Raw genomic sequence first — 16939 nt, forward strand, 5'->3', positions numbered from 1 at the left:
TATTGCTGACGTTAGCCCCAGGCCAGGAATTGAACTGGGGTTCATAGTGCAGGACCAACAACAAGCGTGCCCACTGCTGCACCACCTTGGCTAAGCGACGGTGAATTTCACCGACTCAGCTCCTCCAGGGCCTGGGTTTGAGTTCGGTTCCTCCGGCTCTGAGTCTCCGTGGTTAAGATGAGGTCCCAAAGCGGGCTCTTTCCTGTCGCAGGCCCATCTCTTGTCAGGTGAGAATCACAAGATTACATTCAGGTTTAGCTGCGACAGGAAATTTTAATGAGGGCCAGGGGGTCAGTGGAGGCATATGAATGCCTTTTACCAGGGTGCATGCCAACCACACTACACCGCTGACTACCACTCGACCACACCTCGACCCAGACTACCCAGTGGTGTAGTTACTGTCGAGTGTGCAGGTGTTGCTACTGCACCACGCTACGCGACTTCCATCGCCCTCTGACGAGTTCAAACCCATGCCTCGTGCCCTTTAGTGGCAACACGACTCAAGAGTGGAGGGGGGGGGTGAGCGTGCTGTAGATACCGAAGACTTGCTCAAATAAAAACTCATTCAATAATTACCAACAAATAATTAGATTTTGAAGACTGCAGCTGCTTAGGTTTGGTGGCCCCTATTAAAGAAACGACGACCGTGACAAAAATAAAATTTGTCTGGAGAGCGGAGGTTCCCTAACCTGGGATGTGAACACATTGTTGCTGGCGGTGATGATTATGTGAATTGCTATCATTGTAATGATACGATTGTTTTGTTTGTATAATTACCATTCACTTCGATGGGTTGTTGTTGAGGCTCCGAGGCATTGCTAAAGAGCTACCTTTGATGTTGAATCTTTTTTGACAGCCCAAGTTGCGCGGCAGCTAAACTTAATAATCATCGTCGTAATGGTGGGGTGTGGGTTTGTGTGTGCGTATTGATGTGGTCGTGGTGCCCACATTGCCCCACTGTCCCGACCACCTGAGTTCAACTCCTGGCCGTGACAACCACCACCACCCATCATCAAATACTACGATCCCTCGTATAGCCTTAACAGACTGTTGGCCACCCACCCCCTCGTATACCGTGCTGGCCTTCATAGCTAACAGCACCAACCATCATCATTACCGCCACCATTGTCACCACCACCCTCATCGCCACCACCAGCAGCATTACCATTACCACCACTGGTCAATTAGCATCTGTCCTATGGATAACCTGGGTCCTACCATGGGAATGTGGAATTTCCACTACTGCTGGAATTTGACCAAGAAAGATGAGCATCACCAAAGGCTCATTTGTGCATAGACTCTTTGACTTAGATTTACCTGACCTGGGCCTCGCCTTGGTCGACTCGGCCCTAAATGAGTATCACCTCTTGTGGCGGTGGTGTTGGCGGCTTTGGTGTGGATACAAATTAACTACGATTAGTGGGAGTGAGACAAAGGCGGCTGGGCGTGGGGGACGTGCGGCTGTGCGTGGTGCTGGCTCACACGTGTCCCGTGAAGGCCTCAAACAGGCACCTTGCAGGCTGTGATGACATAACGTGTCCGTGTGTACGTGTCCGCGTTGATCATTGTATTAACACCCAGTGTAACGTGTTTTTGACCTAGTGTTAACATTAGCCTTTTACAAGAAAAATAAACGAATACGTATAAAAAACACAACCCCTCCCCCCCCCGCTTCAACGACGCGTGCCTTCGTGTGCAACGCAAGCCCCACCACACGTCCCAGTAAACTGCAACGCTGGGCCAAACGTTCCAACGTTACTTGGACAGAGGTCAGGGCTAATTGCGAGTAGTGGGCAGAGCGAGCGGGACCAATGTGGGCCAAAAACCCAAGTTCACCTCCCCCCCCCCCCCCCCCCGCTGGTCTCTGTGTATGGGTGGCCGTGTAAAACTGGCCAGGGCTGTGAGCTCACCACGTGTGCTGGTTAAGTCTCTCAGACATCTGCCTGCTTTCAGAAAGAAGGTTCTAGGTAGAGAAATGCTCAAGTTTAGTTTTTTGTTTTAACGGCACCCGTCGGGATATGCTCTCCTCCCCTTTGGACTGTCGAACCGGTACTTTTGCCCAGGAAAAGCCAAAGCAGCCTTGTCCATACATTCATGGAACGACGTGGATCAGCCACTGCTTCTCATACAGGTCGACCAAACCTGCAATTGTACGTACAAATGTACAGCGCTTTGTCAAGCCACTACTGGATGAGGGCCTCCCCACGCCGTATGGGTTGTGGAGGTTATCTTGCTGTACATTACCACGCTTGTCAGTGCGGGTTTGTGTGCAGCCATAACTGTACAGCACAAGCACAGATTGTACTGCAATACCCACAGCGGAGCCCTGCAGCAGCGTACAGCAACATGGGTGAAAGTGATGGCACATGCGCAGATATCTACCCGTCACTCTGGTGGTTTTCTTAAATCGTTTATTTAAATTGAGCGATGCTGTGATTGTCATGCGCCGAACACTCTTTGCATAGTATACGAGGTGGTGCTGCCCACTCGCGTGGGGGATGCGACGCAACTGAAGTGACCGACTTCAGATGTCTAGCCCCTCCCATGTGTTTTTTTTGTATGGCTGTTCCCGCACGTCATTGGGCATTGAACGAACTGAAATCTGGACGCTTTTTCAGGAACCGAATTCAAATTGCCAACAACGACGGCCTCTGCATTTGCAACTGCAAATTGCTGCGCGTTCCTCTCAAAACGGCAACCGAATTTGCCTCCTGAAGGAGCTCCCAGCGCAAAACGTCGGCACGTCGAACGGCTCGTGGGCCACAGCCACCAAACACGCGGGAGAGCTGTACGATAACGGGCACGAAAGCTGACGCGGTAGTTCGTAAGTACAGTAAAACCTTGGATTGCGAGTAACTTGGTCTGCGAGTGTTTTGCAAGATGAGCAATTTATTTGATAAACGAGCGAGGTCTTGCAATACGAGTAGTAGGTGTGTACGCTTTGTCTGCCGAGCGTCACGTGATCACAACTGATGTACGAGTGCTTTGATATACGAGTGCTTTGGATTACAAACACGTTTCCGGAACGAATTATGCTCGCAATCCAAGGCTTTACTGTAGTTCCCACGACGTCATCTTCAGCAGCCATCCTCCCCGGATGTTCAACCGCTCTCGGCGAGAGTTGCCAAACAAACCTTTTTTTCCCCCTTCATCTCAAGACGGTAATGGCGATAGGGAGGAAAAAAACAAAAATAATTTAGAAAAAAACATAACAGTAACATACAAAAGTCCGGAAACACGAGTTTCCAGAACTGTCAGCTCCAACACGGGCACGCGGGTGTATACACAGGTCAAGTTTGCGTACGAGATACCGCATACGGACTGCGACACACACATACCTCACGCGTGTAATGCATCACGCTTAACCATTCACGCGTTGCGCCAATAGCGCCTATCAAACGTGTCCAGCTTTCTCCCGACGGATGGACAGAAGGAACGATTGTGTACGGTTTCCCCTCCCCTCTCCACACCCCCACACGTTCATCCGTCTGTCACATACACAAAGGGCTGCGATTGTGATGGAACAATGCTTGGAGCTGTTGTAGCCTTACACGAGATTAACCGGGCATTATAGCCCAGGCTCTCAGCCTTGCCCTCAGCCTCACCTACTACGATGAGCTGTGGACCGAGTAGAGATACTGCCAGAACACGGTTCAAGGTTCAAACTGACCAAGGGGATGGCACTTCCCCCAGATATCCTTGGAGAGGATTGCATTCCCTGATCGTCCTGCCCTCAAATGCCATGGAAGCTGGTGGTCGAGGGTTGTAGGAAAAATAAGTGCATGTTGGTGGAGTGGCAATGACGTGGATTGTGGAGGAGGAGGAGGGAGTTTCTTGTCACCGTCAGCTCTGTGTGCTGAGGCCGCTAATTTCGCCGGCGAGTTCCGCGGCCGCCAGGATGTCGTCTTCATCGTCGATGTCTTCGTCGGACGTCCTGGAAGGGGTTGTTCAAAATGAGAATAATAAAAAAAACATTTTACTACCAGGTAAGGCCCACTGAGCTCTATATTTAGTTCTTATTCAGAAATAACCTGGCCACAAATGATAGCTCAACAATGTGGCTTACGTGGACATTTTTAGCAGCCAAAATGTTTACGTGGAGGGAAAAGCCACGACCACAAGGAGAACATGCAGACTCCAAATATACAGGCGTCGGGGTCGGGATCAAACCCATGACCGCCTGAACACCAAGCGAGGTAGTTAACATCTCGCCACCACGGCAACCCAACATAGTCGCAACCACTAACAGCACAATTACTAACGTCACAACCACTGATGATCTCGCAGTGAGTGACAACACAATCGCGAATGTGCCAACTACTGACACAGTCGCAGTGAGAAACATCACCGTCGCAAACGCAACATCCGCACCCCTTGGTGAGCTGATCCGCCTCGGACTCTTTGGCAACCAGCATCTCGTACTCCTCCATGGCGTAACGCTCCCAGTCGGACAGTTCGGGTGCGTCTCCATCCAAATCCTGCGCACGCACGGCCGCCAGCACGGAGAACGCTGACTTAAACGCTCGCTCACTCAACTGCATGCTCACTCACTAACACTGTTGGGACGAGAGATGTTAGCGAGCACCTATTAAGGCCGGCCACAGCGTGTGCACACGTAGCTCTCGTACAAGTACAATGGCACTCGTACACTCGTTCGCTCACTAACTCACTCGATCGCTCACCAACTCAATCATTGTCTCGATCGCTCATTCGCTCGATCGCTCACCGTCTCAATTGCTCACCCTCTCGATCACTCAATTACTCTTACTCCATCATTCTCTCACTCATCCGATCACTCACTTTGCATCACTTCTCACTCAATCACACTCTCGTTTTCATGCACAGGCTCTCTCGCACGATCAAAACTCGCACACTTGCTTGGTCACTCATTCCTTCTCTCACAATCGCTTGTTGGCCAGTGTGTGTACGCGTACGTGGGGGAGCAGTCGTGAAGTGGTTTAGCGAATTGCGTTACAAGCCCGGTGACCCGAGTTCGATTCCCGCGCATGACCAATAACAGTGGCGCATATTGAAACCGGTCCTGGGCTTTCCCAAGGCTGACTTGGGGAGACCAAGGCGTCCAGGGCAGGGTGTTGGCCACACATCCCTTCGTGTGCAGTGCCGGCCTTCATCGGTGCTCACTAACAGCCCTTGCCCCAGCAGTCTGGTAAAGGCTGCATGGGGAATCTTTGTGTGTGTTGACGTACCCGGGTGATGGCGAACGGCTCCCTCTGCTCGCGGTCGAGGTATTTCTCCAGGTTGAAGAATGTGTCCAGGAAAATGTGCGACATTTTACAACGTTTGAGGTCTCCCAACGTCACGCACGCTGCACGCACGCAGGCAGGTGCACGCACGCGCACACAAACATGCGTCGATAATCGCTGGTGAGTATGCAAGTGAGAGTGCACTAGTGAGTGTGTGGGTAAAATAGTGCGCTAGTGAGTGTGCAGCTGAGATAGTGTGCTAGTAAGTGTGTGGGTGAGCTAGTGCACTAGTGAGTGTGTGGGTAAAATAGTGCGCTAGTGAGTGTGCAGCTGAGATAGTGTGCTAGTAAGTGTGTGGGTGAGCTAGTGCACTAGTGAGTGTGTGGGTAAAATAGTGCGCTAGTGAGTGTGCAGCTGAGATAGTGTGCTAGTAAGTGTGTGGGTGAGCTAGTGCACTAGTGAGTGTGTGGGTAAAATAGTGCGCTAGTGAGTGTGCAGCTGAGATAGTGTGCTAGTAAGTGTGTGGGTGAGCTAGTGCACTAGTGAGTGTGTGGGTAAAATAGTGCGCTAGTGAGTGTGCAGCTGAGATAGTGTGCTAGTAAGTGTGTGGGTGAGCTAGTGCACTAGTGAGTGCAGAGTGCCGGGTGGCTAAAATGCAGCAATTTGGTACAGTTGGAGGCACAGCTGGTGTATCTGCCAGTCATCTTAGTCAACTCATGGCACCTTTATCCCATGACCTGTCAACGAGCCATCGACACTTCACGTGGCCTCCAAGTGCACCTGGCCTGACCCAGGCACTGTGGTGACAATCACTGTCACTTTGTGGCGAATGGCGGGTGTTGTTCTGGTGAGTGTGTGGGTGAGATGGAAAGCATAACAGTTTGTGTGCAAACGTATTAGAGATACATGCACCAGTGAGTAAGCGAGCTGCTGTGCACATGAGCACACTCGAGTGTGCACAAGTGAACAAGTGGGCGAGTCTACTGGGAAGTGCACGTCAGACGCCGAGCTCTTGAGCTATGAACGCGCTAGTGAGTGCAAAAGTGAGCGAGCAAGTGGGTAATTGGACAACCGTGCACATAGGATACAGCGAGTGCCCGAGACGGTGAGCAAGCCAAACACATTGTCCTGCGGAGGGAGCTGGTAGGAACGTTGGGTTGCGCGGACAATGGCCAGGGTCAACGGCGGCGTGGTGTATTCCGCTAATATGCCCGACTGTGAGGGCGGGCACAAGCCGGCGTGAGTAGGTCAAACGTTGAGTTTTATAAGGGCACCACGGGGTGACCAGCCCCTCCCCACCCAGCCCCACCCAGCCCCACCCTCCCCACCCAGCCCCTCCCCACCCTCCCCACCCTCCCCACTCAGCCCCTCCCCACCCTCCCCTCTCCACCCACCCCCACCCCTCCCATTTTTGGATGCACGACGGACGTACAGACACAATAATCCCCTGTGGGCTGGTGTAACCAGGAGGTTCCTACCAGTATAAGCATACAAGTGCAACGAGTGAGTGCGAGTGAGTGAGCGAGTGTAACACCTGGCCGAACGGGCTTGACGAGGTCGAGCATCTGGCAGACGCAGTCGCAGAAGGGCAGCGGCTCGATGCCCAGCACTTCCATGCGCTGCGCCTGCTCACTGTAGAAGTGCTCGAGCTCGTAGAGAGACAGCACGCCGTCCCCATCCAGGTCCAGGCACCGAAACCAGTACTCGATGCTGGGGGAGCCGAGAGAGCAGAGGGAATGAGGGAGGGGGATGATGCGCGTATGGAGGAAGGGGGAGTGCGAGGAAGAGACGAGGGGTTAACGTGAAGGGAGTTGGGGGAGACGATAAGAGCGACCGAGTGCCACGGGTACACGCCGTACAGTGGACGTGTGCGTTCATGCGCATGCGTGTACCTGGTGGGTGTCCGTTTGTCCTCCTCCGACAACAGGAACCACACGAAATCAGCATAGCTCATGCGTCCGGCCTGCTGTGCCATGGAGCCACTAATACCACACATATACACACACACACACGCACATGCATACTTATACGCAAAGACAAAGATCCCCAGTACAGCCTATGCAGGCTGTTGGGGCAAATGCTATTAGCGAGCATCTCTGAAGGCCAGCAGATGCAAACCTCCACAGCCGTGTACAAAAACAAACAAAGCACAATACACACGATACATAGGTTTACATGTGTATACACATGCGCATACATAGATGCACATACACAACAGTTGTATACCCTTAACTTTATACTCCATGGGGTTAAGTTTTATCAGGGAAGACCTGATAGGGAAGGCCAACAAGGCAAATACAACAACAACCGCCATTCGTCACTAAGTGGTGGTGACGTCACCACGACGCTTGTGCCAGGCCATGTGCACCTTGAGGGCACGTGAAGTGTCGAACGCCCGCTGGCAGGTCACGGGGCAGACCCAGTTGCCACGGGTCGACTGACTGAGATGACTGAGATGACTGGCTGATGCACCACCTGTGCCCCCTACTGTGCCAACTTGCTGTGCTTTAGCCACCCGGCGCTCCGCTCGTTGTTGTGAGCGTCGCTCACATACATACACACAAACACATATGTAAGAACAGTACAGCTCCTCATGGCCGTGGTTACTAATTGACGCGACGGGCACGCGTAAGGATAGCACGGGACCCAAGTGGTCGTAAATAATAATTGAGACAGGGACAGACAGGCCCAAATGAGGTGAGAGAGTGTCCGGGGAAAGGGACGTGGCCGGGACAAGGAGTGGATCAAAGCCGGCGTGGAACAGGGCTCTGGGCTGCTGCTGCTGTGGGGGAACCAAGAAACTGTCATCGCCACCGTCGTCATCTTGGAGCGGGTCGTCTTCATCACCTTGGATTGGGCACCTTGTAGTCTTGGAAGGCTAGAGTTACATATTGTCTCCGTGACGATTGTACGTCCGCTCCTGTGTAGCAAGCCAACTACGTGGGGAGCGTCGCGTAGAGTCACAGAAGTTACCCAGCTGTATATAGTCAACTCACGGTTATTCGTTTAATTATCAGTGAATCGTCGGACTTTATTCATAATAAACATATACATATAACTGAACAAGATAGTGTCTCTGAGAGCTACATTACACATACATGAACACACTCATACACACTCATATACAGACAAGATTACAACAGACAAATGCATGCACACAAATAAGTCTATTTAGAGCGGTGTAGTGTGGAGAGGCTCGCTGGCAGGAGGTTACAGGACAGTCACAGATGTTATGGAGTAACAGACTAGGGTGAATGGCATCACTCTACAATGCCAGCTCACTTAGTTATATAGGAGCATTGGAACACACACACGTACATTTCAAGACAAAGATGCCCCGTGTTTCCTATATCGACCGTTGGGCAAGTGGGTGCTATTCGCAAGCACCTATGAAAGCTGCCATGGTACATGAGGGGGTGGTGTGGCCAGAACCATGCCTAGCCGCCTCTATCTCCTCAATGCCGATGTTTACACACCACATCAAATATCCAATCAAGACCACGGTGACTTAGGGGAGGCACATAATCGGATCTGATGTTATCCGTGGCTGGGAAAATAACTCGGGTGGTTGGGTTTGCTGCTTCGTGGGCTAACCACTACCCACTACTCCCCTGATGTGTGTGCATCTACACACAGACACAAAGACAGATTCATAACACAAACTGACACAGATAACGCACGCCAAGACATCTTTGTTGAGCGGTTACGTACAGATATATAAACACACACACACAAAGTCCCACACATGCAAAGACACAACACTCAAGACACACTAAAACCTTTCCCCATTGCGGGAGTTACATTCTTGAAAACATCAGCAGTTGGCATATCCTCGATCCGCAAACTCGAAAGGCACCACCCCCCCCCCCCTCTATTGTATTTTATGTAACCCTACATTAACCCAAACGTGAAACGTGAAGTTTTTCTTTCAAGTAAAACATTATTATAATTCTCCCCAGTGTTAAATATAATTTGTACAGTCAACGTATAGAATGAAAATAAAAGAATGGCGTGTACAGTCCTGGACACGTAAATTTGAAAATAAACATGTTAATGACCTGTACAGTAAATATTACGCAGTTTAATAAAATAACTAAACATTTTAAATTACGATGGATGATGATGATGGCATGTGTATTCTTCTGCAGCAGCATTATTGTGAGCAGAGTGCAGTTAGAGCACCTGTAGAGTAACTCTTTACCATGTGTACTGTACAGAAATCTAACGTCAAAATCGTCGAGCAAAAAGGGAGCGATTGTGAACTGTACCTCAAAAATTTTGTGCAAATGGTCAAATCCACAATGGGAAAACCTTCCATGGGCAAAGTTTTGTTATAGTCAGACACACACTCAGGCAGACTCACTTACCGTGTAACCGCCCCAGAGAAGATCCTGTGAATCATGCAACTGGAAATAGCTGAAATGGGAGAAGGAAGATGCACATTAGGATGCACGTTCGTCGTACTGTGTGTACTCGCCTATTTCTTTGGATACACTTGCCACATTTTTGCAGACCTATCCACTGCTGTATGAAGCCCCCTTCCTTCAAACTGTCACCATCTTATTGGTTCTTTCGGTAAAGTCACGTAGAAGGGAAGTAATAAAATAATAAAAACAAAACATAATAAAATAATTCTCACCACGTTTCGGCCACAACGCAAGCAGCCGTCCTCAGGTGAAGACCACGTCTGTCGGGGGACGGCTGCTTGCGTTGTGGCCGAAACGTCGTGAGAATTATTTTATTATGTTTCATTTTTATTATTTTATTACTTCCCTTCTACGTGACTTTACCAAAAGAACCAAGAAGATGAACCCCTGCAGTCACGAAAGCTTTAAATCGAAACTGTCACCATCTCTTACGCTCACTTGATGCAACAATCCACCCAGCACCCGCACACGAGCCAATCTCATAGCACCATCTACGCTGTTGACTCTTTATCGGGCGTGTGCCCACTCCTTTGGCTGACATTACATCATTAAGCCTCGACCACCGGGCCATCATCCCTTCTAGCGACTGCCCAAGACCACTGACACATTAAGTCCAGAACTCAATTGAATGTGATGTATGTACGTATGTTGAACTTCTTTCACGCGGTACATAGCCGACCGTGCTAATCGGAGGTGGTGCATTTTTTCATGTAGTCAGGAGCGACTGGGCTGAGACCATCAACTCACTACGCATCTGAAACCTGAATTTGAACCCAGGGAACTGAATGTGTCTCTGACACAGCCATCATGAACCCCCAAATCTATACATGCATGTATGTTGGAACTTCTTTCGCACCATACGTAGTCCACCGTGCTAATCGGACGTGTCTAGTTGAAACGGGCGAGGCATGTGTTACCTCCGTCGCTATGCCGCGCCAGGTCGCTGGCACTGATGTAGAGGTCGTGGTCGGTGTCCAGCTCCCAGAACTTGCAGTAGATGACATAGAAGTGCTCGTACGAGAAGTATTCTGTCACCTGGTTGATGTCGTCTTCTTCCGCCACCAGCGCCAGCGTCTAGCCACGTCACGCAGCATGGCGGTGGAGGCAGAAGGAACAAAACGATTGTTCTGTGAGGTTAGTGCATCGGGCCGAGCCTTTTGCTGGCCACTTGCCGCGCCGGTAATCGACGCAACAAGCCGGCGGATGAAGCAGTTCCCTTGTAAAACACAGCATGTTGTAAGCTTAACAATCGATTCTAGTTAATCAATGTGTAGTGGTTTAACGCGCGCCAAGGGGGTTAATTGTAAACACGTGCGGGTTGGGGACAGTGGGGTCGTATCGGGACATGCTGCTGTTGCTGAGGGACAACGGCTGGACGGAGACGGCCCGTTAGGCAATTATGGGATGCAGGGCAGTGATTGGCCGGTTGTTGTTGTTGTCAGGGACAAGGTGGCGCCTGTAAGTCTGGGAATGGGAACAGGTGGCGGCGGGGGGGCCAGGGGAGCGGGGCGTTGGGGGGACGCCAGTTAATTAATTGGAAATTAATAGGGACGGGGATAAATACGGGAGCGTGAGAGTAAGACCGGGAGTTGTGCTGGGAGCTGGACGGAGACGGTCGGAGCAGAAGAAGCCATGAGAAGAAGTATAGGGTAGCAGTGGAGTAGAAGAAGAAGTGTAGGGTAGCAGTGGAGTAGAAGAAGAAGTGTAGGGTAGCAGTGGAGTAGAAGAAGAAGTGTAGGGTAGCAGTGGAGTAGAAGAAGAAGTGTAGGGTAGCAGTGGAGTAGAAGAAGAAGTGTAGGGTAGCAGTGGAGTAGAAGAAGAAGTGTAGGGTAGCAGTGGAGGAGAAGAAGAAGTGTAGGGTAGCAGTGGAGTAGAAGAAGAAGTGTAGGGTAGCAGTGGAGTAGAAGAAGAAGTGTAGGGTAGCAGTGGAGTAGAAGAAGAAGTGTAGGGTAGCAGTGGAGTAGAAGAAGAAGTGTAGGGTAGCAGTGGAGGAGAAGAAGAAGTGTAGGGTAGCAGTGGAGTAGAAGAAGAAGTGTAGGGTAGCGGTGGAGTAGAAGAAGAAGTGTAGGGTAGCAGTGGAGTAGAAGAAGAAGTGTAGGGTAGCAGTGGAGGAGAAGAAGAAGTGTAGGGTAGCAGTGGAGTAGAAGAAGAAGTGTAGGGTAGCGGTGGAGTAGAAGAAGAAGTGTAGGGTAGCAGTGGAGTAGAAGAAGAAGTGTAGGGTAGCAGTGGAGTAGAAGAAGAAGTGTAGGGTAGCAGTGGAGTAGAAGAAGAAGTGTAGGGTAGCGGTGGGGGAGAATAAGAATTGTAGGGTAGCAGTAGAGACGGAGACGAGGAAGATACGAGAGGTAGAATAGGGTAGCGGTGGAGCAGGGGAAGAAGAGGTGACGAGAGGACGGATAGGCTAGCAGTGGAACGGGAACGAGAGAGACAGTCGAAGTGAGACGGAGAAGCCGAGAGAGAGCGACGGCTGGAGTGGGGCGGAGAAGCAGAGAGGGGAGTCGGGAGAGACGGAGAGAGAGAGAGGGAGGAACGGAGCGAGCGAGGGAGCGGAGAACGCGCTGGAGAGTGGTGGCGAAATGTGCTGAGTTTGGAAATAAAGTGACGACAGAAAAGGAAGAAGTTGTCCGCGTGAAGTTCAGCACCACAAATGTATTAATCCTTACATCCATAATGGGGACGGTTGCACTGAAAAAGGTTGTGATGGTGATGCTTGTTTTGACAAAGATGATGATAGTGGTTGTAAAAGTTGGTGGTGGTTATGGTGAATGTGATAAGTCAGTGGCGATTGGTGGTGGTAATGCGGATGACGATGGTAATAACAATGTTTGTGGAGATGATAAAATTTGCGGTTATGATTACTATGCTTGTTGTGATATAACATTGATTTTATGGTGGTGGTAATTACATAATGATAATAACGATTGTGATGCTAAAGACCATGATGACTAAGGTGCTGCTACTGATGATGAATGTGATGATGATTGTGATGTTATTTACTTGAAGGAAGTTACTTCTCCTGAGCTCGTTAACTGTAATTCGTCCACTCCACGATCGGTTGACTGTGTAAAATATTCTTTGGATAACCTAGGGATAATGAACACAAACATATGCGCACACACATAAACATATCTGCACGTACACACACGTGATTGCAGGTGCATACACGCACACACACACATGCATGCACACATGCATATATGCACACCCGGATAACAGCAGTGTATAAATACATCATCACAAAAACATGTATACATACACACACAATCATAAGCATTTTGATTTAAAGCTTTCGTGACTGCAGGGATTCATATTCTTGGTTCTTTCGGTAAAGTCACGTAGAAGGGAAATAATAGATAAATAAAAATGATCACGACGTTTCGACTGCAACACAAGCAATCATCATCAAGTGTGAAATCCACAGCAAGAAAATAGGAATTTATTATTATTTTATTATTTCCCTTCTACGTGACTTTACCGAAAGAACCAAGAATAATAATAAGCATGTTGAGGGACACCCACAAAAACAGTGTTTCGGCTCTGTGTGTGTGTGCGCGAGCATCAGTCACCCTGGTCAGTTAACCCATAACATCTGGGTGTGTCCTGTGACCTATTGCACAGGTGCTGTGGTGGTGTCACCAACACTTAGTGGAGGGTGGCAGCTGTTATTCGTTTTCGTGTGTGTACGTGTGCATGTGTGGGGAGTGGCAGTGCAGTGGTTAGCGCGTTCCGCTACGAACTCGCTCACGACCAACATCGGTGACAATTATCTGAATTGGTCCTGGCCCTCGGCTAGGTCGACTTAGTGGTGAGAACTTTAAATCGAAAATTAGTGGCGAGATGTTAACAACCCTGACACCTTCTTGGTTCTCACGTAGAACGTGACTTTACCGAAAGAACCAAGAAGATGAATCCCTGCAGTCACGAAAGCTTTAAATCGAAACCCTGACACCGGTATATTTGGAGTTTGCACGTTCTCCCCAAGGTTGTGTGGATTTTTCTCCGGGTCCTCCAGTTCTTTCCTTCACATTTAGAAACATGCATTTAGAGTATTTGACTGCTATCAATTTCCACACGATAAGCCACTTCGTTGAGCTATCATTTGTGGCCAGGTCGCTTCTGAAAAAGAGCTGTACAGCTCAGTGGACCTTACCTGGTAAAATAAAAAATAGTTTAGTATAGTTTAGTTAGTACTCAGCCTTAATTGAGTAACTGGTGCGGTGTATAAACATCAGCATTGGGGAGACAAAGGTGGTTGGGCGTGGTGCTGGCTACATCACCCCCTCGTGTGCCATGTCGGCTTCGCTCACAGCACTTGTCCCAACAGTCCGTTAAAGGCTACACAGGGGATCTTTGTGTGCATGTGCATGCCCGTGTGTGCCTTACCGTAGTTATATAACGCGAGTGAAACTCTGGAGCTTCTTTTAGAAAGGCCAGCCCTGGATGAGTGTCCACAATGTCCTAGAATACATGAAAGCACTCGCCATCATCATCATCACCTGGGTTGAGATTTTGTGTCGTTTTACACGAGGCTATCTTGAACTAGGTTTTTTTCTGCATCGTTAGCACAGTTTTATAGCCTGAAAAGGGTGAATGTAACATTTGTTAAATTCTTACAAAGCCCACAGTCAACCTTTGTTCCAAGTCGCTCCTTCTCAGTTTCTGCTCTTGTTGTCTGGAATTCACTTCCTCTTGAAAATCATGCAGGCTTTGCCCTTGTTCAAGTTAAGACTGAAGACCCACTTGTTTTCATGTGAACTTAACAACAAAACATATCTTCCCCCTGTAAAGTGTTTGGAAATGAAGTTGCACTTAAACGCAACATAAATTATTTTGTATATAATTTTCAAATGCTGTATATAATCAGCTCTGATGCACGTGATTCAATGCACGTATCCTGAGCATTAGAATCGATTTAAATGTATGAATCAATGCATCACTATATGTTTCATAGCTATCATCATCATAAATATCATATACAACCATCGCTACCATCATCATCGTCGTCGTCGTCATCATCTCCAGTTGAGTTGTAGAGGTGGCCAGGTTTCTCAAGAGGTTAGAATGTTGAGCGAGCACCGCTGAGACCCTCGGTTTAAAACACATTCCTGCCGAGGGAGCTGGTAGGAACGTTGGGTTGCTCGGTCAATGGCCAGGGTCAACGGCGGCGTGGTGTATTCCGCAAATATGGCCGACTGTGAGGGCGGGCACAAGCCGGCGTGAGTAGGTTAAACGTTGAGTTTTATAAGGGCACCACAGGGTGACCAGCCCCTCCCCACCCAGCCCCACCGCTCCCACCCCCCACCCAGCCCCACCCTCCCCACCCAGCCCCTCCCCACCCTCCCCTCCCCACCCAGCCCCTCCCCACCCTCCCCTCTCCACCCAGCCCCACCCCTCCCATTTTTGGATGCACGACGGACGGACAAAATAATCCCCTGTGGGCTGGTGGAACCAGGTGGTTCCTACCAGTATTATAGTCTATGATTTAAACCGAGGGTTCTCAAGTGTAGAGAGTTAAAGGTCTCAGCCCAGTCATCAATGACTGCACAATAAAACCTATCACAGTGAATTTGGCTCGATACCTATTTTGGCTCAATGCCAACTGGGAAAATAAAAAATATCGTTTTGATCGTAATGTGACAATTTGAACGAGCGTTAATCTCTGTAGCAAGGTGACTCTGAATATGTCGCCCCTACTGTGTGGACCACACGTCATTTGAATAGATCTCAGAAGTAGCTCTGTGTTATCCACTTCCGCACCTGCACAAGGGGGATGAAGTCTTCCTGGGTGAGTCCAGCCATCCCGGGCCGAGCCAGGAGCGACACGAACCTCGCCGCGTCATCCTCACTCGCTCGCGTCACCCTGTGGTGGACAAGTTGCTGTAAGGCTCGCTCGCTCAGTCGCTTACACACACACAATCACTCATACAGACACAAAGACAAAGATCCCCCATACCGCCTTAAAAAGACTTTTGGGGCAAGTGTTGTTAGCGAGCTCCTTTGAAGGCTGGCACGGCACACAAGGTGGTGGATGGCCAACACCACGCTCGGCCGCCTTTGTCTCCCCAGTGGTGATGTTTACACACCACACGAGGTACTCATTTGAGGCTGAGTCGACCAGGGGAGGTCCATGACCGTTTCAGATAATCGTAACTGTTGTTGGCCATGGGCAGGAATCGAACTTGATTAGCGCAATGCGCTAACCACTACACTATCGCTCCCCGCTACACTATCGCTCCCCACACTCACACACTCACACAATCGCACACGTACTCACGCACACGTTCACACACACGCACTCATGCACACCCTGAACGACTCACTCATACACACTCAACCACTTACTAACTCACTCCCACGCTCACACTTGAACACAAACCCATACGCAAAAATACACTCGTCCCCGTCACCTTATGGTGGACGATGTGGCGAGGATGGGCGCTCACTTGGTCTCTCATACACATGCCCATACACACGTTTCTTCTCACTCATTTGCGCTCTCACACTTTTGCATATACACACTTGTTTTGCCAACATCGCAAATATCGCTTGCTTGTGCACATGATTGTACCCATGTGCATACTTGTAATCGTCTTAAGCGTGGCACGTAATAATAATTTAGATTTGGTATTTGCGCCATTCTCATAGCACGGGGCTATTGTGAAGTCACTAAATGTTACTGATGTTGTATAGTGTGCCAGTTGGGAGCAATGTTGGTGCTGTGTGTAATCTCAATTGAGTACTTTTCAGGTAATTTATTTAATTAGACCATGACACCGGCACACAATGGCCTACTTTTTTCCGAATGACATCACCGGATCTTTAACAGCCCTTGTTACGCCTAGTGCATGCTGGGTATGCGAGTCTTCATTTATTGTGGTGAATTTTGGGAAGGCGAGACCCTGTTTGAGCCCACTGCATGCTGGGAAGTCGAGCAGCCCTCACCGTAACCAGGTCAGGGTGAAGGTTTCCATGGTAACGAATCCAGTCTCCTCCCCATGGGCGGCGAGGAAGAGGGCAACTCTCCAGTAGGGGCAGCACCTGCACGCCTGCACACCTCGTCACAACAGGGAAAGCTCGTCAGCCAGGGTCCATCCACTGCTAGATGGAGGCCTCCCCATGCCGTTGCCATCCTGCAAGGTCTTGTGACGCTATAATCCCGCTTGCTCTTGCGCATGGATGCCATTCCATTGCTAGTCTCGTTCGTCAGCCATCGTCAAACCTTCTAGCCATAATGTGGCCTACCCAAGACCACTTACATTTTTTTTACAGTTGTCAACATGTCTCTGATTTGTGCTCTCATATTCATGC

At 49.6% G+C, this 16939-nt stretch overlaps 1 protein-coding gene across 2 annotated transcripts in view; it reads right to left on the minus strand.

The window, feature by feature from the left end:
- Positions 1-2378: 2378 nt before the first annotated feature.
- The window catches only part of LOC144942261 (uncharacterized), a 43772-nt gene continuing 29211 nt past the window's right edge, over positions 2379-16939 (minus strand). For both annotated transcript variants that reach the window (XM_078869006.1, XM_078869007.1), the window contains 11 exons: positions 16574-16677; positions 15389-15491; positions 14015-14089; positions 12629-12715; positions 10549-10705; positions 9572-9620; positions 7097-7186; positions 6739-6914; positions 5208-5326; positions 4372-4478; positions 2379-3934 (listed from right to left, as the gene is read on the minus strand). In XM_078869006.1, coding sequence (XP_078725132.1) covers positions 3844-3934; positions 4372-4478; positions 5208-5326; positions 6739-6914; positions 7097-7186; positions 9572-9620; positions 10549-10705; positions 12629-12715; positions 14015-14089; positions 15389-15491; positions 16574-16677 — 1158 coding nt within the window. In that variant the 3' untranslated portion in view covers positions 2379-3843. The remainder of the gene's footprint in view (positions 3935-4371; positions 4479-5207; positions 5327-6738; positions 6915-7096; positions 7187-9571; positions 9621-10548; positions 10706-12628; positions 12716-14014; positions 14090-15388; positions 15492-16573; positions 16678-16939) is intronic.

Source organism: Lampetra fluviatilis, chromosome 27 (genome assembly GCF_964198595.1).
Source record: "Lampetra fluviatilis chromosome 27, kcLamFluv1.1, whole genome shotgun sequence".
Classification (NCBI taxonomy): Eukaryota; Metazoa; Chordata; class Hyperoartia; order Petromyzontiformes; family Petromyzontidae; genus Lampetra; species Lampetra fluviatilis.